Source organism: Dermochelys coriacea, chromosome 14 (genome assembly GCF_009764565.3).
Source record: "Dermochelys coriacea isolate rDerCor1 chromosome 14, rDerCor1.pri.v4, whole genome shotgun sequence".
Lineage (NCBI taxonomy): Eukaryota > Metazoa > Chordata > Testudines > Dermochelyidae > Dermochelys > Dermochelys coriacea.
This window is the reverse complement of record NC_050081.1, coordinates 16,531,629-16,555,175: the sequence shown is the minus strand read 5'-3', so window position 1 is coordinate 16,555,175 and position 23,547 is coordinate 16,531,629. Positions and strand designations below refer to the sequence as shown.

Sequence of the window (23,547 nt, the reverse complement as noted above, 5' to 3'; positions counted from 1 at the left end):
GAAGGGACTTAGGTAGGCAGTCCGGGAAGCAGATGAAGTGAGCTGCTCAATATTCAGTTGATTGAAGGGGGAGAGGTGGGAAGCTGGGGGTGGGGGAACGTTTAGAAAGAGGGCAGTTCTGTTGGTGCAGGTTAAAGAGAACCACGGTTCTCGCAGAGGGACTGGAGAGGATGGGGCAGGTTTTAGAAGTGTTATCAGGCAGAATTTGGCAAGATCCTGGATCCTGAGAAAGAAAGAAAGAAAGAAAGAAAGAAAGAAAGAAAGAAAGAAAGAAAGAAAGAAAGAAAGGGAGGAGTCAAAGATAAGCCTGAGTCTGAGTCATGAGAAAGGGATTGGAGTTGTCCCTGGTGAAAGGGGAGAGTATAGAAGAGGAAAAATGAGACAATCCACTTAATCCAGGGCTCATTTAAGGCTGTGGTGTGACATTCACAAGTAGGTACATTGAAGAGACTGGAAGAGCTGGGGTGGGGAGAGAGGTCCAAGAGTCACGGACACAGAGGTGATGAGAGAGACCATGGGAGGTCATGAGGAGAGAGGTGGAGAAGGAGAGGTCTAAGGACAGATCTGTGGGGAAACATCAACACAGAAGGGGATGGGCAGAGGAGCAAGAGGACTTGCTGAAAGAGCAGTCAAGGTGGTAGGAGGGGGCCCAGGAAAGGACAGAGTCATAGGAATCCAATGGCAATTTCAATCAGTGCAAGATAAAAAGGAAGGTCATGGAACAGACGCACAGTAGATAGGGATGGAAAAGAGCTACTGAACTAGATAGCTAGGCCCATCCCCCTTGTGAGAGCAGCACACGGGCTCCTGACAGAGGACATGTCAAATGTGCCACTGATAGCGTGCATGATCTTAGCCAAAAGGCCATCTGGAAAGCTTTATCTCCTACAGGAGAGAGCTTGGGTCAGAGACAATGAAGGGAAGGGTGCTCTGGGATAAACTGTCTGTGAAGGTAGAGTATGCCAGTGAAGCGTTAGAGAGGGAACTGACAGTGCATTAGATGTAAGGACACAAGGCCAAGTTCTGATCATCTTACTCCCTGGAGTAGGCCTATCGACCTCAGTGGAGGCAGCAGGGTCTACTAGACTTGGGATGTCTGAACTTCTCCCCAGTTTAGGCAAGTGACTTTATCTCTCCGTTCCTGGGTTTCCCCATCAGTAAAATGACGATAATGATATTTACCTGCCTGTGTAATGTGCTTTGTGATTTTTGCGTGAAAATAACTAAGTATTAATCCATGCGGAAGAATCGCTTCATTGTCCAGCACTTCTCTCAAGCATCAGAATCCCCTTACATTTAATTTTAGTATTGTTTACATTTAAAGGTCTGATTCTCTGCTGACTAGTCATTGATGCAATGGGGGAATTTTGTGTGGGTGAGGAGTGCAGGACTGGGTGGGTCCTAGCAGAACATTCTGCATTGCCCCTTGAAACTCCTTCCTTAGAGATCGCTAAACGATACCAGCCAAACAGTCATTCAAAAGAGTATTTTATTGTGCAGCCGAGGGTCCTGTCATGCCATTAACAGTACTTGCTACTCACTCCAGTGAGGGGTTCTACTTGATACTGATGGCACGATCCAGGCCAGTGTTTCCCTACAGCCGTCATCTGTGACTCCTGGCAGGCCAGATGCTGTGTTGTTTTGCCCTCCTGTGTGTCCACTTCATGAGGCCGGAGCGGCAGCTGTATCATTATTAAGCTGGGTGATGTCAGCAACTAATACTTTGCACTTACTGCTGCTTCTCTGCAGTGAGTGCAGCTGAGTGAGGGTTAGATCAGATTTTAAAGCAGGAACTCCAGGCAAGAAGGATGCAGTAGAGAGTACAGACATGCTAGCAGGATTACAGTTCTTGGCAATCGCCCCCTTTAACGAATACTCTGGCTTCCTAAGCTATTAGATGAATAGGCTTAGTGCTTCAGCCCTCGGGTCTTGCACAACAGATGCAGAGTCAGTCTAAACACTGCCTGTCTCTCTTCCATTCCCCCCGCCTCCCCAAGCTGGAGACGTTGAGCCTTGTATGTTGGCCCAGCTATATCTGCCTTGACTTTGTTTTGGCTGTCAGTGTTTTGCCTGACAAGATACAGTATTTAAATTCTGCAAGCAATGCTTCGAAAGGAAAAAAAAAAAAAGACCGAGACTCAGATCCTCCCGTAGCAATATTCTTGAACAACACTCCTCCGCTACGGCACTGCACCATAAAATACTACACTGCAGTACGACACCGTAAAACACCAACACTGGGCGTAATGACTGGTGTTTGATGGCTCTCTATGGGTGTAACTTTGAATTATTGTCTGCTGTAAAATCCTACAGTCTGTTTAATGGGATTCATTCTAATGAAATGTGCTGGCTCTTTCTCCCCCTTGTTTTTCCCGTGCCCGTATTTATACTTCCCTGGGTAGAAGTGAATATGGAGATGGATCCTGAGCATTGAAATTCAGACCCACCTCTGGCATTTGCACCTGCCAACGCTGAGAGTTGTGCAGATCCAGTGTGCTTAGTTCACCCCAGCTGTGAAATTTGGATCCAGGTTTGAATTCTGACCCTCCTCCCCAAAATTCAAGTGGATTTGGATACGGAGTTTTGGATCAGACCATCTCTAGCTGCATGGGCTTGGTCCCACAAGCCTCTCCTAGACTTGCTCCTGCACCTTGCTCTGCACAGCTGGACTTCATTGACTTCAATGGGGCTTGAAAGGCAGGGATCTGCCTATCCAGAACAAACTGCGTCAAACTCCCATTGAGTTCACTAATGGTTTGCAGAATTGGGCCCTATATAGAGTATATAACTTCTGCTATAAGAAAAGGAGTACTTGTGGCACCTTAGAGACTTAGTCATTTAGCCACAAGTACTCCTTTTCTTTTTGCGAATACAGACTAACACGGCTGCTACTCTGAAACTTCTGCTATGTTTTCCATCCCCAGCCACAGACTGTATTTCTAGACTAAATGATGTTTACAAAGACTGAGGAATAAAAGCAAAGTCCCGGTTAGACAGTGCAGTTTGTTGTGCGTCTCTGGCTCCATAACACACTGTCAGTTTAGCCTCACAAAATGTCAAGGGCCTTTGCAGACAGCAGACTACTAGCAACCTTAAAGGTGTGGTACACAGAAAAGAAAACTGTAAGTTATCAATTCGTACGCTTTTTTTTTTTGGTGATGATGTCAACTGCCAATGTTACATTGTCTGTCAATCTTAGTTTTGCTTTTACTCCCTAAAATCTATGAAGTTTTATTCTGGAAAAAACAGATGCAAAATGTGTCTTAAGTTTAACATTTGCCTTTAACATGTAATTTGCTCAAACCTACCCTTGGCTGCCAGGTTATAGCTGCTTGGTGAGTGCTCAGCATCAGGACGAGAGCTGGATGAATGGCTGCAAAAGAATTCAAACATGCATGTGAAATCTGACTTGTGATTTGATCCATCTGTGCTGTCTCCTTTTCTGCAAACTTTCACAGGACAGTCTTCTGTTTGCACTAATATATAAGGATGAGATTTTTGTGTGCAGATATGGATATTTGTGCCAGAAATACTTGCCAATCATTTTCTATATAAATGCAATTACTTGGTGTGTCAAGAGAATAAATAAAAAGAAAAGGAGTACTTGTGGCACCTTAGAGACTAACAAATTTATTAGAGCATAAGCTTTCGTGAGCTACAGCTCACGAAAGCTTATGCTCTAATAAATTTGTTAGTCTCTAAGGTGCCACAAGTACTCCTTTTCTTTTTGCGAATACAGACTAACACGGCTGCTACTCTGAAAGAGAATAAATGTGATACAAAGACCAATTATAGTGTTCAGCCACCAAAAACACAGAACACCATGTAACTGAATGTATCCTCAGCAACCTTCATACCATCCTCCATCTCTTATCGTTTTTATAAGGAGATCAAAAGAGAGGATAGCTACCCCATGAAATAATAATATTGGAGCTCAACAGATATGAAAAGAAGGAGGCATAGGGTTGCTGGAAAGTGAAATACAAGCCTTCAGTCCTGCTGTAGGGTCAGGGTGGGCAGATTTCCCCATTGACATAATTGGGACTCCATGCAAGTGCAGGGGGTCTGCTCCTCCAGACCTTCTGCAGGATCAGGGCCTAAGACTCTGGTTGGCAAACAGATGCAAGAAAGTGTGTCAACATGGGGGAAAAGGGGTGGGTGGAATGGAGAAATTGTTGCTTGTAAAATGAACATGCAAGCTACAGGGATAAATAAAGTGAACTAAAATAATACAGAATGCTCAAAAGGCCAGTCCTGCAATCTGCATGGGAGCAAAACTCTTGTGGCAGTGTCTGATCTGCATGAACTGCAGTGTCAGGCATTGAATCAGTGTTGTCCGCTCTTGGATGTGATTGCTAGTCTCATTTTTTGGGGGTGCTTTTCTTAAAGCTCCAGCTCCTGGAGTTATGTGAATATGTGAGACTCTCAGCTTTCATTAAAAAAAAAGAAAAGAAAAAGGTATGTTTCTATCCTCCAGAGCTTCAAAAAAAAGCTTGAAAATGAGAAAAGGAGTACTTGTGGCACCTTAGAGACTAACAAATTTATTAGAGCATAAGCTTTCGTGAGCTACAGCTCACTTCAGCTCACGAAAGCTTATGCTCTAATAAATTTGTTAGTCTCTAAGGTGCCACAAGTACTCCTTTTCTTTTTGCGAATACAGACTAACACGGCTGCTACTCTGAAACTTGAAAATGAGAGTATACCCCAAAGGTTCAAAAACCAGAAGGCAAGTAAAAGGAACCCAAAGTTATTGTTTTTGTAAAATCTCATTATTTTTGAGGGCCTGACTCATGATTTTCCGGTTGGCAGTGCTGCGTGTATTCTTTACAAGAGAATCAAAAGCAATTGTTTGACATGAAACACATACAGCATTTAATATGTTTAGAGCTTTGGGTGTTTGCACGAATTTCCTGATCCTTCAGAGAAACAGGAAGTTCTAAATGAAAGAAATGTGGAACCTATGGAACAGAGAAAAGCCATTAGTAGTTTCATTCATTACTAAATACACATCTTAGGGCAAAGTGGTCATTTATCTGATTTCATACATGCGTCTCTGATTTAGTATTTGTAGCAATTGTGATATCAACTTAAAGTAAATTCATGTGATCCTCCATTAACTTGCATTGCAGGATTGATTAATTTCTAGTATTTTTAAAGAAGTTTCTGTTCTCCAACATTTATATATGAAAATAGGTCAGAACAATGATATTTTAAAAATGGCATCATATTCCCATGGAATCTCGTTCTGGAGCAGATACTCAAGTAGTTTTGAGAAAAGTATGTTTGTATGTATGGGAACTCCAGGAAGCATTAAGAGGGTATCTGAGGATAAATAATAATAATCTCACATTTATATAATATCTTTCCTCTCAGCTGCTATATGGAGAGTACCAAAGAATGCAGCCACTTCTGGGGTGGAGCCTGACAACCACTTCACAATACAACGCAAACAAGGAGGTAGGTGGGGAAATGAGGTAAAACATCTACACTTAAAAAAAGAGCCACTGGTTTACCACATCTGTACAGAACAGACGGTGCCTCTGGGGGGGATCTATGAAGGGACTTTGGCATTGCAACACTAAGCGTCATGATGCCTAACTTTTAGGCGCGGTCCCCAAAGCTGAGTTAGGTGTCCAGGTTCCTTATACAATGAATGGGGAGAGAAGCGCCTTAGAATGGGACCCACAAAAGCCAGGACGCTAGGTGAGGAGCCACCTAAGTGCCCAATGGGAGATGCCCATGAGAGCAGTACGTTCTAAGCCTTGCCCCGCTCTTGGAAACAGGTGTCTAAATCCAGGCGGCAGAGAGATACCTATCCCTGCTAGCGCTCCACGAACGGGAACTGGCTGCCTGGAGTCAGGCAGCTAAGGTGGGAGACCCCTGTTCAAATCCTTTCTCCCTCTCTGCCATGGATGAATGCTTTAACCACTGGACTGAAAGTTATACCATGGGTGGCAGCAGCTTCTCCTCTGGCAGGATTTTGCATAGGCCCCGATCCCATAGGCAGCCCCGGAGCACGCTGACCAGATTGGACCCTGCGTGCGATTTAGGCGTTTGTCTTTCCCCGGGTTTTGAATTGCTCTGGAGTTAGGTGGAGACAGGTGTCTGGATGCGTAGAGAGAGGCAGTGCATGGGCCCCCAGGCAGAAATGCAGGGTGCTGAGGAACTTTTACCCTGACCGCTAAGGAGCTGAGCGCGTGCAGCTGCCTACAGGGTTTGGTGGGAGTTCAGTGGCCAAAGCTGGGGCGTAGGCCCGTAAAGCCCAGACTTAAGTGCTGACGTACCTCTGTGGCTCTGGGCCTGGGTTTTCAAGTATAATCAGCAAGGTACTGGGACCTTGATCCTGCACTGAGCTCTGTGGGTGGATCCCCAGTGCAGTCCATGGGCGGGGAACCACCGGCTGGGCTGGGGCCCAACTTCTGGTTTTGCCTGCGGAAAAAAAGACACATTTGGCCCATTTAAAGGGAGTTCCAAGACCAGTCTATCCTCAGTGGAAAGAGCCCCCCCGTCTAGTGAGCTCCCAGCCAGGCTAGGGAAGATGCTGTAAGCAACTGGGGTGCCCCTTTGGTGTCACTGATGGACTCCCTCCGGGGAGAGGGGAGGAGTTGTTTAAGGGGCAGGAGGTCAGACCGGGTTAAGGGACTTGTCTAGCGAACCCTTCCAGCCCCTTGCGCAGAGGGTTGGGTGACCGGACAGCAAGTGTGAAAAATCGGGACGGGGGTGGGGGGCAATGGGCGCCTATGTAAGACAAAGCCCCACATCTCGGGACTGTCCCTATACATTTGGGGCAACTGGTCACCCAGCAGACGGAGGGGAGCGAGCAGGGGCCGCAAGCCCCAGCCTGGGGAATTCCTGAGCGGGAGCCCCCCCGCTCCCCCAGGCACCTCCGGCCGGTGGCTGCTGGGTCCAGCTCCAGGCTGCAGGGCCTGCCGCGGGGCACCCGTGCCGCAGGCTTGGCTGCTGCGCTGCCCCCCCCCCCCGAGCCCAGACCCTGCCGCAGCCGGGCGAGCTCGTGCAGCGGCCTGCAGGCGGCTCCTGCCCCCCCCCGGGCCGGCCCGGCCGGCGACGGCTGCCCGCTCCCCGCCTCCATTGGCCGGCGAGCCGCCCTAAGGACAAGGCGGCGCCCAGCCCCCGTGCAAAGGCTCCGCGCGGCTGCCGGTGCAGGGGGAGAGGATGGCGCTGCGGGCAGGGGCTGCCTCCCGGCCCTCCGGCGGCATCCTCAGCCCAGGCGATGCAGGCACCACCCCCCGCCCCTGGTGAGCCGCAGTGCTCCGGGGGGGCCCCCCGCTAGCCCCAGCCCAGCCCGTGCATTCCGCTCCGGCGAGGAAGGGATGGGAGTGAGGGCAGCTGCTCAGCCGCAGCAGGCGAGCCAACGCGGCAGCCGCCCCACTGAAGGAGCAGGGGGCAAAGCCAGTGCGGTTGACTGAGGACACTGGGAGGCTGCCCTCCTCCTCCTCCGCCTGCATTGCCGGCTCTTGCCTTCGCCCCCAGCCCCTGGATCCCCCCTGCAAGGCTCAGCCATGGGGGCGCTGAGCAGCAGGCAGAACGCCGGCGTGGAAGAGGTGGACATCCCTTCTAATTCAGTCTACAGATACCCTCCGAAATCCGGTAAGGCTGAAAGAGCGGGGACGTAGGGGAAGCAATGTCGAGCTGACCTGTGCCTGCTCAAGAGGTAACTCCAACCTCAACGAGTGTCGCAATCATTTCATCCTGTGGGGCGAGGGAAAAGGGCTGGTCCGGTCCTTTTGCGGGGTGCGAGGCGATGCAGTAGTTTCTGAAGTTGATCAGGTTTCAGAGTGGCAGCCGTGTTAGTCTGTATTCGCAAAAAGAAAAGGAGGACTTGTGGCCCCTTAGAGACTAACGCATTTATTAGAGCACAAGCTTTCGTGAGCTACAGCTCACTTCATCGGATGCAAAGAGAGCTCTGTTTTTTCCACCAAATGCATCCGATGAAGTGAGCTGTAGCTCACGAAAGCTTGTGCTCTAATAAATGTGTTAGTCTCTAAGGGGCCACAAGTCCTCCTTTTCTTTTTGTGAAGTTGATCAGTTTTCATGGAGTTTGTTTCAGGAAGAATGAGCTTCCAGGCAAAGGTTCTCAAAGGTCTGGAGTGCCCTAAATCCTCTTTTCCCTGGCTTGCCTGCTGATACTTTGTAAGGCTGCAATATTTTTATGTGGGGCCTGAATTATATTGGTGACATTCATGGCACTGTGCTCATTGGTAAAGAAATGACTTTCTAGTCTATTTGTTTTATTAATTGTATCTAATGTGGCTATAGCTATAGGGCTAAATCCAGAGACTTAACTGAGTTTTGCTCAGTCCTTGGTCTGACAAAATTCCCTTTGAAGTCCCTAGTAAAAACTGAATTGGGACCACAGCATCCCACAATGAATTGCTACATACCCATCTTTGTGTGTGCATGGATGGAATACACATTACCCGTAAGTGCGGTGTCTTATGGTATGTTCACACAGGTTGGAATGTTTGGCTCATGTGTTACTTGCATTTAGAAAAGTGAAATGGATAAATGCTGGGTGGGGGGGTTATAAAATTCTGGCCTGTTACACAAAGTTGTGTCATCAGCTGTTCTTGCTAGCATTGTGCATTATTTGTGTGGCATGGAAAAGAACAGGTTACGAATATTCAATGGCGAGGAAAGAACTTTGGGTTCTGACAAGAACTTCAGTAAATACAGGTTCAATTCCAGTCTGCCAGCTTAATGATTCTCTTTTAAATAGCAGATTGCATTGCTAAATTGTCGTTACAAGGTGCAAACAATTGTCTGGCTTTAAAAACTTAGCTGTATCATGTTCCACTTCATTTTTCTTTTGTGTTTTGAAGAATAATTCCCAGGGTGACAATATAACTCAAAGCACTGGGGGCTTGTGCTTTTACAGATACTCATCAGGGCTGCATGTTATTTTTAAAACCATTGTTTAAACTCCGGTCGGGTTCCTTGTTGACCAATCTGAGACCAACCCTTCCCCTGAGGATTTCATGAGTATGGTTTGCAATTCTCCTAGCCACTGAACCTGTGCTTCTGACACCATCATGCAGGCAGGATGCCTGGTCTAGAGCAGTGCTTCTCAAGCTATCTGATGTGGGGGACCAGCAATTTTTTTTCCCAAGGTGCGCGCAGACTGGCAGCTGATGGCTCACGGACCGGCATCGGTCTGCGGACCACCCCTTTGAGTAGCACTGCTCTAAATGAAACCGCACAGTACTGAGAGTCAGCAGTTCGGGAATCTGCTCTTGGCTCTTCCTCATGGAAGAACAAGTGACCTTGAGGAATGACTGACCTCCTTTCCCCTCTGTATAATGGGAATGTCAATGTCTATCTTATGAGAGGGTTAATTCAGTAATAATTACGAAGAGTTTTGTGATCATTGGATGGAAGGTGATATGGATGTGCAAAGTATTACATTATGGGGTGCATATTTTGAAGATGTCTTGATCCACTGTGCATTTGTACTTGGTTTGCAAAATGAGCCTTGAGGCACTGAATATTATTAATAGGTTAAGGTAAAAGCTAAGGAACTTCAGTGCTATAAGAAACTACTAGCTAATTACTATCAAGGACCTTTTTAGAAAGAATTACTGCTAACATAAACTGTGTTTCCGTACTGAAAATATGTGCTTGCCTTTGTAATAGCCAGGATAGCTGGAAGTGATCTGCTGAAACATCTGTCTGGTTATTGACATTTAACAACCTCTTTTGCACCAATCACGCTACAAGGTGTATTCTGGTGGGGTCATAATTTTAAACAGGTGATGCCTGCTGGTTTTAATCTCCTCTTGATGCATACACGTGAGTTGCACGTTTTTACAACAAGGGAAGTTATGCGGAGTCCCTGAGTACTGCAGTAGATACTGTGAGGTTGGCGTGTGCTGGGACTGCTGGAGATGATTCTATTTCCACTTTCCCATGAGTCGCTTTAAATGCTGTCATTTTTGTTGCATCCTTTTATTTTGCCTTACTTAACTGTAATTAAGCTTTGCATCGTGAACTGATGGAAAATCTTTGCGGGGGCTGGAAATGAGTGACATTTATAGTAGGTATCTCAAGTTCAGAAGGAAAACTGTGAAGACGAGGAATGATAGCTTTGTAGTTAAAGTATTGGATGAGTACTTGAGAGATGTGGATGTAACTCCTGGTGCGGCCACAGACTCCCTGTGTGACCTTGGGAAAGTCATTTAATTTCTGTGCCTCAGATCCCCATCAGGAATGGTGGAAGCTTCCTAAAAGTGGGGAGGGGGCACCGGTGCCCAAACCATGACTCTGCCCCCATATCGCCCCTTCCTCTGAGGCCCCACCCCGGGGAATCTATTCCTGGCTCTGTCCATCCCAGGCAAGTCACTTAACCTTTCTGAGCCTCAGTTTCCCTACCTGTGAAATGAGGGTGATAATGCTTCCCCTACTTACTTCACCATGACTTGAGAGGCATAATTCATCACTGTCTGTAAGCTGCTTTGCAGTCCTCAGATGGAAGATACTGAGGAAGGGCAATGGATTAGTTTAGTATTACCATGATTTGATGTACTCAAAATGTCAAGGACTGAATAGACTGGAGGCTGCAGTGCTGGAGGTATATGTCTTTATCCTGCTCCTGTATAGAGTGACCTCTGCATGAATGAAAAGGACTGTCTCATCTTCAGTTTGGTTGCTTGGGGACAGAGTTTTCTTGGCTGAGCACCTGCAAAACTCAGTTCAGCTGCTAGGTGTTTTAGATGCTTGGTTGGGTCCAGGTTATCGGTGGAGAAGTCATGGCTTATAGAGACTTTTATACACGCTGTGTCAAATCTAGTACTGGAGCACTCTGTTACCAGGCCAAGTGCAGCATGGTGCATTAGGGCAGGTCCCAGCACTGTCTGTTCCCCCACGTGATTTTTTTTTTTTTTTTAAGTGCGTCTCGGGTCCAGAGTTGTGAGGCTGCACTAGGAACTGAAGTAGTAATTCACTAAGTCGGTTGTTTATCAGAAGTTGTGCTGGGAGCAAATACAACCATCTGAACCTAAGATCACCGGGGACTAGTGACCAAAGAGATTACAATTGTTTTGCTTGTGGTCTTAAGTGGGATTTTCTTTCAATTTTGCAGGACAGCTGAGTTAGAAGAACAGTTCTGGGTGAGATGCTTGTGGTGCTGATTTCTACAAGTGTCATGCATCGCGTGTGTGAAGTGTAAACAGTCTCTGAAATGCAAATGTCGGTAAATTGAGAGCTGGGTGTATTATTAAAAAACATTCTCCGGAGGTGGGGGAACATGATAGCTGTAGCAAAGTGGGAGTGGTGGGGCTCAGAACGTATGCATAGTCCTTGGTTCCCCGCTTCAGAGGTGCAGAGGTTTTGCAGCTCTCATTGTTTTCTCATAGATTTGGGGGTTCAGGGCCTAACTGATCAGCCTGTAGCATGGGGCTTGTCAGGTGCCCTTTCCCTCACTGCGTAAGTGTCTTATTCTACCCAGCCATAGCTGTTTCTCTGTTGAAAGTCTGAGACGCTACTTTGGCCAAAGTCATGGTTCTGCTGACTCAGGCACTTTACTCATGCATGCAAGTTGTCGGACACATGCAGCCATATTAATGAAATCTGGCCATGTCCTCTTGCTTCTCATTAAGCTGGGCCAGGGCGGTTATGTGAAGAATTGAAATGCACTATTATTCATTGTGTGGAAAAAAGGTGACTCCCTTTCTCTGCTCCCAGTTGCATCTAGTTTCCTTTCTGCTGGCTGGAAGATGCAAGTAACTCAGCTTGCACCCCAGGTTTAAGGGTGCAATTTACTTCAATTCACTACTCACGCTCTAGGATGGGTGAAGCGTGCAGGAGGCTCGGGGCAGGGCGATGCACCAGAGCTAGATTGCAGTTCTGTAGCTCCTTCCCCACGCTCTGTGGGATGGAAGAGTGTTTGTAGCTCCTCTTGCATCACTCACGTGAGATATTTAGAGTCGCTGAATAGGTATAACTGTGGACACTGCGCCTCTTTCTTCTCATTCACCTCTGCCACCTAGACAAACAGGGGGAGCACTTCCAAAGCATCCGTTCATAAATCTCATGTGTAGCAGCTCCTCATGCAGAGCCCCCCCATGGGATGTAGTGATGTGGAAGCCAATTTGAAGAATATATGTGCTGGGATAAGTGTATCCAGAATCCCAGTTTACCCAACTGGAAACAAGAGGCAGATGTTTAACAATGAGAGTAACTAACTGTTGGAACAGATCACCAAGGGTTGTGGCAAATTCCCCATCACCTGGAGTCTTTAAATCAAGTCTGGATGTCTTTCTAATGGATGTGTAGTTCAGCCTCAGGTCGTTGGACTATTAGGGTATGTCTACATTGCACTGAAAGACCCTTGGCTGGCTCAAGTCAGCTGACACAATGTCGATGTACTCCTGAGGCAGGAATCACTGGGTGAGACTCTCTGGTCTGTGTTATGTAGGAGCTCAGACTAGACGATCCTAATGAACCCTTCCAGCCTTAAAATCTGTGAAAGCTGCCACCAGCAGTGCAGAGATCCGAGTCCCCATCGGGTCTGATAATTGGGTGCTCACTGTCACACTGGGCCTTATCCATAATGGAATCTGCCTCAGAAACTATTTGTCAAGGAGGCTTGTTTGTCTTTACAAGCTGATTCCCCCACCCAGTGTCCAGCCTACTATGGTATACAGAGCTGGTTTTTATTGAAATGCACAGACTGAATCTTAGGTGCTCTGAGTGTACGGGTGGCTCTGTCATGATGAGCAGTGAGGGATCTAATCAACCGGTGACGTGCAAACAAAGTACTGGGGTTTGATCCCACGGTTAAGGTGCTGAGTCATGCTGGCGCACTGATGGAATTGAGCAGTCCATCCAGGTGGCAGTCAAAAGAAGAGGAAGGGTTGTGGGATGATCCCGGGGATTTGGTTAGGAGCTGGGATGCCTGTGCTCGACTTCTTCCTTTGCCATTGCCTTTCTGTGTGGCCTTGGCCAAGTCATGTAACCTTGCTGTGCCTTTGCTTTGCCTCCCACCCACTGGCCAGAGGGGAGATTTCGGGGCAATAACTGTCTCCCCTGCATTGGCACAGCACCATGGGGCCCTATACTTGGTCGGAGTCCGTAGCTGCTATTGGAATACAAATAATACGAACAGGCTCCACTGTTTGTATCAGAGGCCGCCGCAGGGACTCAAGGACTCCACAGTTTTTGGCTTGTGGCTGCCTATTTTTTGTTTGTTTAAAAGAAGACAGTCCAGACAGCAGTCTCCTGTTTCGGCTTTGTCCTCCCTGTGCTTTCTCTTGAGGGCTTCTGTCTGTCTTTATTGCACTGATCTAAATGAGCCATAACACAATGGGCTACGGGGGTAGCATTGAACCACTTCCCACAGTAGGAAATGCAGACGTGCATCAGGCCAGAGGCAGCTCTTGAGATAGAGATGATGCCTCCAAAATCACCTGCATCCACTGCACCTTACAGTGGAGTGCATCAGCTGCGCTTCTGGTTTCTGCCCAGACAAAAGGTGGGGTGGATCCTAGTGCCTGAACTCCTCCCCCCTCCCCCCTTCTTCCTTGCATGCCTGCACAGGGTTGGGCATGATCTTGCCCTAAGTTTGCAGTTAAAACACTGCTGACATTCTTCTCTACAGAAAAAACAGCAATCATCCGCACAGGTTGATTACAAACAATTTATGCAGGTGTGTGTGCGGGGGAGGGAGGGGTTTGCAGGTGGCTGCTGGGGGTTTGCAGGTGGCTGCTACAGTTACTCTTGCTGGGAAATCTCACAGGGACTGAGATTTTGCAAACTGAACCATTAACACAGGTGTGGAGAGCAGGTGGCCAGAAGCTTCACTGTACATTTAGAGAAGAATCCGTTATGTGTGTTATTAGTAACATCTTAGATGATCCAATCAGCATGGAAAAAAAAGTAATTGACATATCCCCATTTATGCTGTTTGCTCCACTTGGATCAGGTTGGACAGTGGCAGTAGCCTGGTCAGTTTCATCTCTCTTTTTTTTTTTAATCAGTGTCCGTTTAGGGCTGTAATGCACTAGCCCAACCCAGTTGTGTTTGGAGTCCCAATATGATTATTTATGCATCACCAACAATGTACTAAGTGCTTCAAGGCAAAATATGAATCTGCCCCCCACCCCCAAACACATCCGCCCATTTTCATTGTTCTTTTCATTTCAAACCCCTTTGTGAAAATTGTCACCCTCTCATCGGCCCTGTAACACTGCCCTGTGGTGCATCTTTCAACTGTAAAGTGGTTTCAGCCTTTTGTTCCTAAGGGATGGGATGTAACTAATGTGTAATCCTGAGTATGAAGTGTAATGAATGGTGTGTATTGCAAGGAATGTGGTCTAGCAGATTTGGAGCTGAAATTAAATGCAAAGCTGCAGTCTCAGATGATTGTCAGCTATAGATTCTAGAAAACCTGCAAAACTGGCTTCAGTTGCTTCTTCTCAAGATGTACAATGCCCATCAGCCCACTTGATGAGGGAGCTGTCTTTGTAGGGTGTCAATTGACTCCTGTTTAAACTGCAGTGTTTTCTATAGAGCTGGATGGGGTATTATCTTTCCCCACCCACCCCCTCCTCCCGAGCAAATTCTTCATGATCAGCAAAATGGAAACAGACCCACAGCGATTGGACGCTTGCAAGAGAGCTTTATTTATGCACTTAAGTCGATTAGCCCAGCTGCCATTAGCACATTTGCCTTGCATCGCACTGTGATGTACAGTAACTGGAAAAAGCTGCCCGCTACTTGCCAGCTTCCTAGCCTTGCGCTTGTCAGTACTCCATGGCGGAGTTCTTTGTCTCTGAGTGTACAGTATTGCAGGTGGAACCCTCATTAGATCTCTTCCTGGAACAGGACAAGCCCAAGATTCTTTCTCTCTAGCAATTCACCTGCTGGGCATTCGGCACACACACACAAAAAGGAGCCCAGTAGCATCATTTGGATCAGATATGCATTGTGTACATCTGTGACTTCTCTTACATGAATATGTTGGCGAGGGGGGATGCTGATACACGAGGTTTGTCTGAATGTACAGGTGACATCATGATGCCTTGTTCCAACTTCTGTTGCTTTTTTAAAATAGCGCGGTTCGCTTATACTGTATTCTTAATTTGTTCCTTGAGGTCTCAGAAGTTTTAAATCTCATTAGAGCCTGGCTCTCCCTCAACCATTTAACTGTCCTTGACAGGGTTTTAATCCTCTTGAGGCAGATGTCAGTTAAAGAATTATAATTAGCCAATAATAAGAAGCTTGTTTCTTGACAGAGGGGAGTTCAAGCCCCTCCTCCCCTCCCTTCCCAGCAGTGCCCAGTCCGTTAAAGTGTTTGGCTCAAGGGTTGATCTCTGGGAGAATGTTCCAAGCAAGCTCTTCACCGGAAGTGGGGCAGGGTAGCCTGGTTTGCAAGTTTCCCTGCACCTGGGTGTCAGCGTAGAATGAATCTCTAGTCTTGCTTCTCATGGCCTAGGTGCATGCATGTGTGAGTGACTTAAGGGAGGAAAGGAAGCAAAGTATTAATACTGCAAACCATAAACTGACGATGAAGGCAGCAGCATGATGGAAACAGTCAGTGTTTTGGGAGTCCGGTGTCATAGTTGACGTGGAACAGCAGCATACAACAAACTAACCTCTGATCCTGCTGGAGCCATTCACTTTGCCCTCACGGCAGGCTGATTGGGAGCCCTTCTACACAGAGATAGCAAACTCCATGCAACAATGGATCTGTTGTTCTCTTCCCCCTTTTGCACCTAGTTGGGAGGGGAGCATTGGACCAGCACAACCCATTTGATTCCTCCTTCTCCTCTTTCATGTGGATAAGACAAAACTGTCAACTTACCACTTCTGTCTTTAATCTTCTCTGCCATGACTGATGGCCCGTTCTGCTGGTCCTATGGAAACTTATAAGGCTTTATAAGCGGAGTTTTGATATTGAAAAGAGGGCTCAAGCATAGCTAGGGGCCAAGGCATCTTGCTGTTATCCAGGTAACCTGGAAAAAAATCCAAAGGCAGGCATTGATCCAGAGCTTTAGTTGCTTGTGTCCACATGATTTCCTGGTAGCTGATGTGGAAGATAGACATTTTCCCTCCTGTAAGGAGTTGATTCTGGATCTTTTTCCCTGATAACAGAAAAACAAACAAGTCTTGAAAATGCTTTTATTTATTTTTTCCCTTTAATGCTTTTTCTTATTCCATTTGCCAACTTATTTTCCATATCCTGACTTCTTGTATGCCAAAATGATCCTATATTAGTGATGGTAAAAGGAAGGATATTTTCACTCAATTTTGAGCATAATGAAATCTGTCATATACCCCCCACTACCACAGCATATGGTGTGGTTATCCTCACCACACCCATGTGGGGTAGGTCAATGCTGTTATCTGCATTTTATAGTTGGGAAATCGAGGCACGGAGAGACTAAGTGCACAAGGTCACACAGAAAGTCTGTGGCAGAGATGGGACTTGAACCTGCATCTCCTGAGTCCCAGTCTAGCACCAAAATCACTAGGCAACTCTTCCCCTTAACCCCTTCTCTTACATACCCCTTATACCTATGAGCTGGGGACAGAAGGCTAGCAAATCCCAAGGTTCACCTGACTGAGTGGTGGTGCTATTTATTGGTATTGCAGTAGCACCTAGACGCCACAGCTGAGACCAGGGCCTTGTTGTGTTAGGTGTTGTACAAGTGCACAGTAAGGGGCAGTCCTTGCCCAGAAGCGCTTACAGTCTAACTAGATAAGAGAGACAAAAGGTGTGTAAACGCTCTGCCAGGTGGTGTCAGCAGCAACAAGGGCCTGGTTCACTATTTAGGGGTTCCTCTTCAGATTACAAAACAAAAGCCGCTTGAGCCCCCACCCAGAAACCTGGGAAAACTAAACACCTTCCTTGGGCACCCTTAATAGGCAACATTTCCCCTCTTGTAAGCACTGAGTCTGCGTCTAAAGAAGGCGGTGTTTATGAAGGGGAGAGGGAGTGCAGCGTGAATGTGGGAACATGCAGCCCCAGTGGCTCACCAGGGGGTGAGTGATACCACATACCATATCCCCATTTCACAGATGAGGAACTGAGGCCCATGGAGATCATTTGATTTGCACCAGGTCATGCAGGGCATCTGGTGGATCTGGAAACAGCCCAGAGCTGCTGAGTCCCAGCGGCCACAAGACAAACCTTTATCTCAACAGATGGGGTTCGGATTAATGCGAAAGGTGGAGGGGGTTGGGCCAGCCACAGAGGAGTCAGGCAGGACAGTCTCCAAGTCCCTCTGATCCCAGGCAAAGGAAGGTCCAAGCCTGCACAGGGTGCTTTTCCAGCAGCTTTGCTCCCTTGGGAGAAATGCAGCCATTGACTCCCCTGCCCACCCCTGTGCACAGGGGGAGTAGGAGCCGGTGCTTGTAGCACTGACTGCGGTGTTGAGCTCCCCTGGGTTCTGATGAGAACAAGCTGCGTAAAGTGGCTTCCCCCTGATTCCCCTGCCTCAGAGCCCCAGTCCTGCAGAGGGGTTTCCATGTGAGTTTGCCCCATCTACGCTAGCTTTTGCTCTCCCTTGCCTGCATCGGGGCATTGGGCCCTGGCCTTCAACTTCTTTTGACCTTCACCCTGAACTTCAGTCGCTCAGGAAAGCGAGAGGCTGCCGGGCCCGATCTAGAAGCAGGCATTGTCGAGGCGGATGCAGTGCCAGCTTCCTCAGGCTGCTCTGCGTGTGCTCTCTATCTAGTGCCAGACACAGGTAAGAGACCCCTCCCTTCTGAAGTGCTGCCACTGCCCTGCAGAGAGCCCTCTATCTCCTGTCTGGGGAGCATGCTCACTGAGAAGTAACTGGAGACCATTGTTCTCCTCGTTGTCTAAGTGCCTAGTCCAGCGGGGCCTTTCCCCTGAGCGTAGTGGGAAATGGATCTTGGTGCTAGATCAGGATTTGAACACAGGGCTCCAGGATTGTTGAGCAGATGCAATAAATGGCACTGCTGCTTACTGCAGACTGCCCCCTTTTAAACTTTTTAGGGGCCTCGGAAACTCCCCTTAGAAGGTTTAATGTGCACTTCTATGATTTATTCTTCTGCCCAAGTCACTTCATCTGTCCAAGTGAAACCATGTGATGTATGTCCTCGCCTCTCCGCCTCCCCACACATGTGCCCATATCAGTTTTAGCAAAGGTTGATGGCAGCTCACTGTTGGGTTCTTTCAGATGGCTGCTTTCTCTCTGTGAAACTATCTTACCTATAAATTATGCACGTGGAAAATGGGGCCAGAAAGCAGCAGGCATCAATAATTGATCGTTGAGCCTTCCTCAGCTGTGAGCTATGTCATTGTACCTGCTTAGGTGTCTGGTGGTTTTCTTCTTTTAAATTTCACAATGTAACTTTTAGCTGCAACTTGGAATCAGGTCAAATGTCACCTCACACCCTCCTACTCCCCGAAAGGCCATGATCCAGCATAGGTAGACCCCTGTATCTGCATGGGGTCCACAGGTGCCAAAGGTGCAAAGCACACAAATGACAGAACATGAAAATTAAGATTAATTAAACAGCTGTATAAGTTAAGGTTAATTAAACAACTGTATTATTATTTGTGATATGGTAGTGCCTAAAAGGGCCAGTTTCAGGTGTGGGCCCATTGCATCAACAGTGAGAACCAGTCCATGCACCAAAGTGTTCATAAGTAAGGCTACATTTTAGTCACGGGGATTTTTAGTAAAAGTCATGGACAGATCATGGTCAGTAAACAAAAATTCACGGGCCCGTGACCTGTCCATGACTTTTACTATATACTCCTAACTGAAATTTGGGCTGGGGGGCCATGGGTGCTATGGGGGCAGAGGGGCAGTCCAGGGGTGCTGGGGGGTTGGCCCGGGATCCCTGCTGGTCCTGCAGGGGAGGGGAGGTGGGTGGTGGTGGTGTGCGGCCTGGGACCCCTGCTGGTGCTGGGTGAGAGGGGATTGGTGGGGCTGGCAGGCTCCTTACCGTCTCCAACTGGCATGTCCCCTAACCGTAACCCAGCTCCATAGGTGCAGTTCCCATTGGCCGGGAACCACAGCCAATGGGAGCTGCAGGGGCAGTGCCTGTGGGGGCAGGCAGCGCACGCAGTCCCCCTGGCTGCCCCTTCCCTTAGGAGTTGCAGAGACATGCCACTGTAAAGCTGGGAGTTGTAGGCAGTAACAGTTTGAACTGAACAGATATATTGAGACACACAGGGTCTGAGTCTGGTCCCACGCCAGTTTTTAACTCCATTGGCTACACCAGAATCGTTCCTGATCTACACGGAGTCAGTAAGAGCAGAAATGGGCCCAGTGTTTTGTAGTGTGTGTCACTATCTCTCTACTCCGGCAGTATTTACTGGCTCAGCAGCAGAGCTAGACTGACTCAGCTTCTGACCTCTAGCTACTCCCATTTCCTCCATTCTTAGGGCTTTTGGAGACATCTCTGCATTCTGGCATGACAGTGACTGGGTCATGGGGGCGAGGGGTGGGGGAAGAGGGTCTGCTGCTGCCGTATTCTCTAGCAACCCTAGAAATTAAATCCAGTCTATTACAAGGATTAATACCTCTGTTTCTAATCCCCAATATTTATCTGCTCTCCCTACATTTGTGAAACTGAAGAATCATTGGAGAACAATCCTCCCTCTTTTATCTCTTGCAAGTCAGAGGCTATCCATTCTGCTGGCATGGCTGGGATTAAGGCTAGCTTGTTAAAAGTTGGTTTTACCTTTTACTGTGAAATCTGTGAATTGTTTATAAGGCGAAGGGGCAGGCGTCAGAGGTCTGGGAAATGTATGTGGTGCATTAACTAATATTGGGGATCTGCTCTCCCCAGGGACAAGTAGATAGTGTCCATTAACCGGCAGTGTGCAGGCGCTGAAGGAAGAATGTGCTAGACATAGGTCGTAATTAGAAGTAAACCTTAATTGTACTTTTCACTAAGGTCCCTGTACTGATGAAAACTGACCTCAAGATTTGGCCAACATGCTAAGTCCTTTTGCAAGCAGATCCCCATTGTCTCAATTGGGAATTTGCCTGAGAAACAAACTTAGCTCTTCAATCACTTCTGTGCTCTTGAAAATGTTACCCTCAGTAAAATCTGCATGAAGATCTCAGTCTGACCTGTGGTGAGGTTTTTCTTGATAAAAGAGAGCTACTGTGTAATACAATCACTCTAGCCAGTTGCAAAGAGACACAACTAACTAGACAGAGATGCACTTTATAATCAGGCTAACAATTGGACCGGAAGCTGCCATAATGCTGCTCTGATGAAGTAAATGGGACCAAAGGGATCAGGTTTGCCATGAGAGAACCTTAAATGTGGAGTTCTCTCTTTCATATGATGTAATAATGACTGCTACCAGAGTGGAACTCCTGGAACTGAACTGGGTCCCCTTTTCAGAGGGCAAACCCAAGGTCTAAGCAAGTCTCCGTGGGCTAAGTGACACCTGTGCCTTGAGCTGGCTGTGGGACAGGGTTAATTTATTTGCAGAGCATCTTATTCAACCATTTCTGATGCTTTATTTCACGAGCATGTAATGGACACGGTTCTAGATTTGCAAATCCTGATGATTTTTTTTTCTGTCTTCTGTTTGTTCAATTTCCCTTACTGCGATTTAAATAAATAAAATTGGATTAAACAAAGCCGAAGGGAGTGGCATTGTAGATCTGCTTCCAAGAGATGGCAAAGTCACTTCTATCGCTTAAAAACACCAGGGAATGGGGAGGAGGGGGTTGCTCTGTTGACCCTTCCACGCTTCGTAGCAACTTGGAAACTGTCTGATTTCCAGTGAGGAAGGCTATCATTTCAGTCTGACTGTGAACAGTTTAAGGAGGCCCGTCCAGGCTGTCAGTGTCTGCTGGAAATAACCCACCTCCTTACCTGATTGGTGATCCTGCTGGGAAAGCCATTTAGTAGGTTTTGCTGACTTCTGTGGGTAGCTAGCTGATATTCCTGGCAAAGGAGCAAGGAAGGTGGTAATGGTAGGATAGGCGTCCCATTAGAGAGAGCATGGGTACGCAGAGGGGTGGAGTGCACCGGTCATGATGGAAAGACCCCTAGGAGCAGCCGCGCGTGGAGGGAAGATTGAGGCTGGGGTTTTCATAGAGTTATTTTGGAAGTGTCGTGGTTAACAAACCAGACTCCAGGATGACTCTGCAGTTTTGTTCCAAGTAGGACGGGAGCACTACTTACTGACAGGTCCTTATGGGGACGTGTCATTAAAATGGTCCCCTCCTCTGAGCTAGATAAGAGGAGCTGCTGACATCAGGACAGGTGTCTCTTAAAAGCTGCCTTAAATTCTCCTCTCTCCCGTGACTCTGTCTAATCACCAAGATATGGTAACAGAACAACTCCCTGGAGTTTCCCTTTCAGACTAGACAGTTAATGTGGACAGTGGTGCTAACCCCAAGCAGAAGGACTGTCTCAGTTACTCAGACAGCATGAAGAATAGGGCTCCTGGTTCTTGAGACCTTGGATCATCCCTCCACAATGTCGCCGTTTTGAACAAAAAGAAAAGGAGTACTTGTGGCACCTTAGAGTCTAACAAATTTTTAGAGCATAAGCTTTCGTGAGCTACAGCTCACTTCATCTCTTGTCAGTTACAGCTGGTTTTGGTGGCTTCAGCCCCGGGGGATTGAAGTGAAGCACTTCCCCAGACAAAGCAAAATCTGAGCGCATTGACTAAACGTGATTAATTTCAGCAGCGGCTCCACTGCCATTCTGCCCACAGAATGCATCATTGCCCCAAGTAGCAGCATGACTGAGTTGGAAATCGCTGGGACCATTTAATTGCTTAGCAGTTTATTGAATTCACTTTCCATGTTATTCAGTGCATTTGACAGCCTCTATTTCTTCTGTCCCTTTTTAGGGAGCTACTTTGCCAGCCATTTCATCATGGGAGGTGAGAAGTTCGACTCCACGCACCCGGAGGGCTACCTCTTTGGAGAGAACAGTGACCTGAACTTCCTGGGAAACCGACCTGTAGTGGTAAAGTGAAATTCATTCAGCTGGGTTTGCAGTTAGGGAGGAATCTGATATTGTGAGACATGGGGCTTGAATTGCCATTGGACAGAGAAATCTATTATGTTTGGGTTCTTATCCCACGCCTATCACCATGGTATCTGGGTCCGAGCTACAAAACTCAGATCCCTGGATACAAGCTTCCCAAAGTTTGTGGGGGTGTTTGGATTAGCCCATTACAGAGAGCGGCATGCAAGGGACAGCCATGAATTTTAGATGCAGATCTGAACTTCTTCCAAGTGGGATGGTTTCAGGCCCATCCCTACAACTAGAAGGTGTCTAACGGATGCTCTGCTCTCTGGGTGAGATCCCACTAATTTCAACAGGCCCAGGATTTCACCTTTTAAATCGGTGGGTGACTCTAGTACTCACAAAATAGAGATGCAGATAGCACCGGTGCAGGCGGGCCATCAACGACCTTCTCAAGGCAGCCATTCCAGCGCAGCTCAAAGCTAGTATGCAATGTCCCTTGCCCAACCATTGCTGGCTCTCTTGAGAACACACACTGCCAGTGGTGCTGAGCTGGGATGCATGCAAATGAGGCAGTGGGTCAGAGACTACCCAGTTCATGCTCCCTTGTGACGTGAGCTTGTGTTTGAGCCCAGGCATCAAAGACAGGAAAGGCTGGTGCATGCATCTGCTCCACCTACCATAACTTCCACTGGCTTGTCTTTAATTCCTCTCCTGGTGCACGTGACGAGGGTCAGACTCAGCCAATCAGCATTCTTTGGTTTGTCCAAGGGCCAGGCTGACGGGCCCGGGCCACCCCTGCTGAGGCCTGCACTCTGCACACGGGAGGCTCCATTTCCAAACACTGGGCCCTAACTAGGCCATCGAGATTACACAGCTCAGGACTCTAGACAGGTCACCACCTGGATCTGTGCATTTTCTGTGATGGTATGTCCTGTGTTTACCCATGTGCAGATGCTGGATTTGTGATGTTCTCTCAGGCCCCTGTATTCAAAAATCAGGCTCCTAGTGTGTTTGGTGAAGGATATAGGGGTGCATGCCGTATCTCTCTCCACCCCCAGAAGTGTGTGTAAAGCAGATACTCTTTCCCAATGGCAAGAGTCTGATTGTTGTCACCCAACATCTTTTGCTGGTAACACCATTCTTCAGTGGCAGCAAAGACACTGATTCTTACAGCTTAATCAGCCCTATTTACCTAAGTGAAAGGTTCTTAACTTGTGACTTACAACCACCCTGCTCTTCCCGTACTGTTAACAGGCAAAGGGGGTGGCAGCACGGGGAAAGGTTGAGAACTACTCACACGGGAGTTGAATATAAATACTGACGTTAGAGACCACACCCACAACCCAGCTGCTATTTTCCACTTGAGTTGCTCGTGGTAATTGGCCTTGTGTGCAAATTTTATCATTTGCACGGACACTTAGAAAACTTGGCCCGTGAAAATCTGATTGCAGATTGACTGACAAACTGTTGCCTTTCTATGTGCCCTTTGTTTTCCTCCTGGAGATATACCAAAGTATGGGTGGGGTGGCACATACAGCACCACCTTAGATCTGCATGTTTAAATTAGGGTTGGCAAGGGTAAAGCAAAAGGATTATTTTATA

At 47.5% G+C, this 23,547-nt stretch overlaps 1 protein-coding gene and 1 long non-coding RNA gene across 7 annotated transcripts in view; one reads left to right on the top strand and one right to left on the bottom strand.

Annotated features, from left to right (window-relative positions):
* Nucleotides 1-1,441: 1,441 nt before the first annotated feature.
* Nucleotides 1,442-7,000, bottom strand: LOC122456572. Of its 2 annotated transcripts, XR_006275516.1 has the most exons (4): nucleotides 6,885-7,000; nucleotides 6,285-6,429; nucleotides 3,309-3,373; nucleotides 1,442-1,682 (listed from the first exon to the last, which is right to left on the bottom strand). It is a non-coding gene; the product is annotated as an uncharacterized LOC122456572 (long non-coding RNA). The 2 variants fall into 2 exon arrangements; XR_006275515.1 differs by lacking the exon at nucleotides 1,442-1,682 and having other exon boundaries at nucleotides 2,904-3,373; nucleotides 6,885-6,998.
* A 126-nt stretch (nucleotides 7,001-7,126) lies between these two features.
* The window catches only part of RNF157 (ring finger protein 157), a 76,329-nt gene continuing 59,908 nt past the window's right edge, over nucleotides 7,127-23,547 (top strand). For all 5 annotated transcript variants that reach the window (XM_038371615.2, XM_038371614.2, XM_043496387.1 and 2 more), the window contains exons 1-2: nucleotides 7,127-7,608; nucleotides 21,821-21,939. In XM_038371615.2, the coding sequence (XP_038227543.1) occupies nucleotides 7,521-7,608; nucleotides 21,821-21,939 (207 nt within the window). In that variant the 5' untranslated portion in view covers nucleotides 7,127-7,520. The remainder of the gene's footprint in view (nucleotides 7,609-21,820; nucleotides 21,940-23,547) is intronic.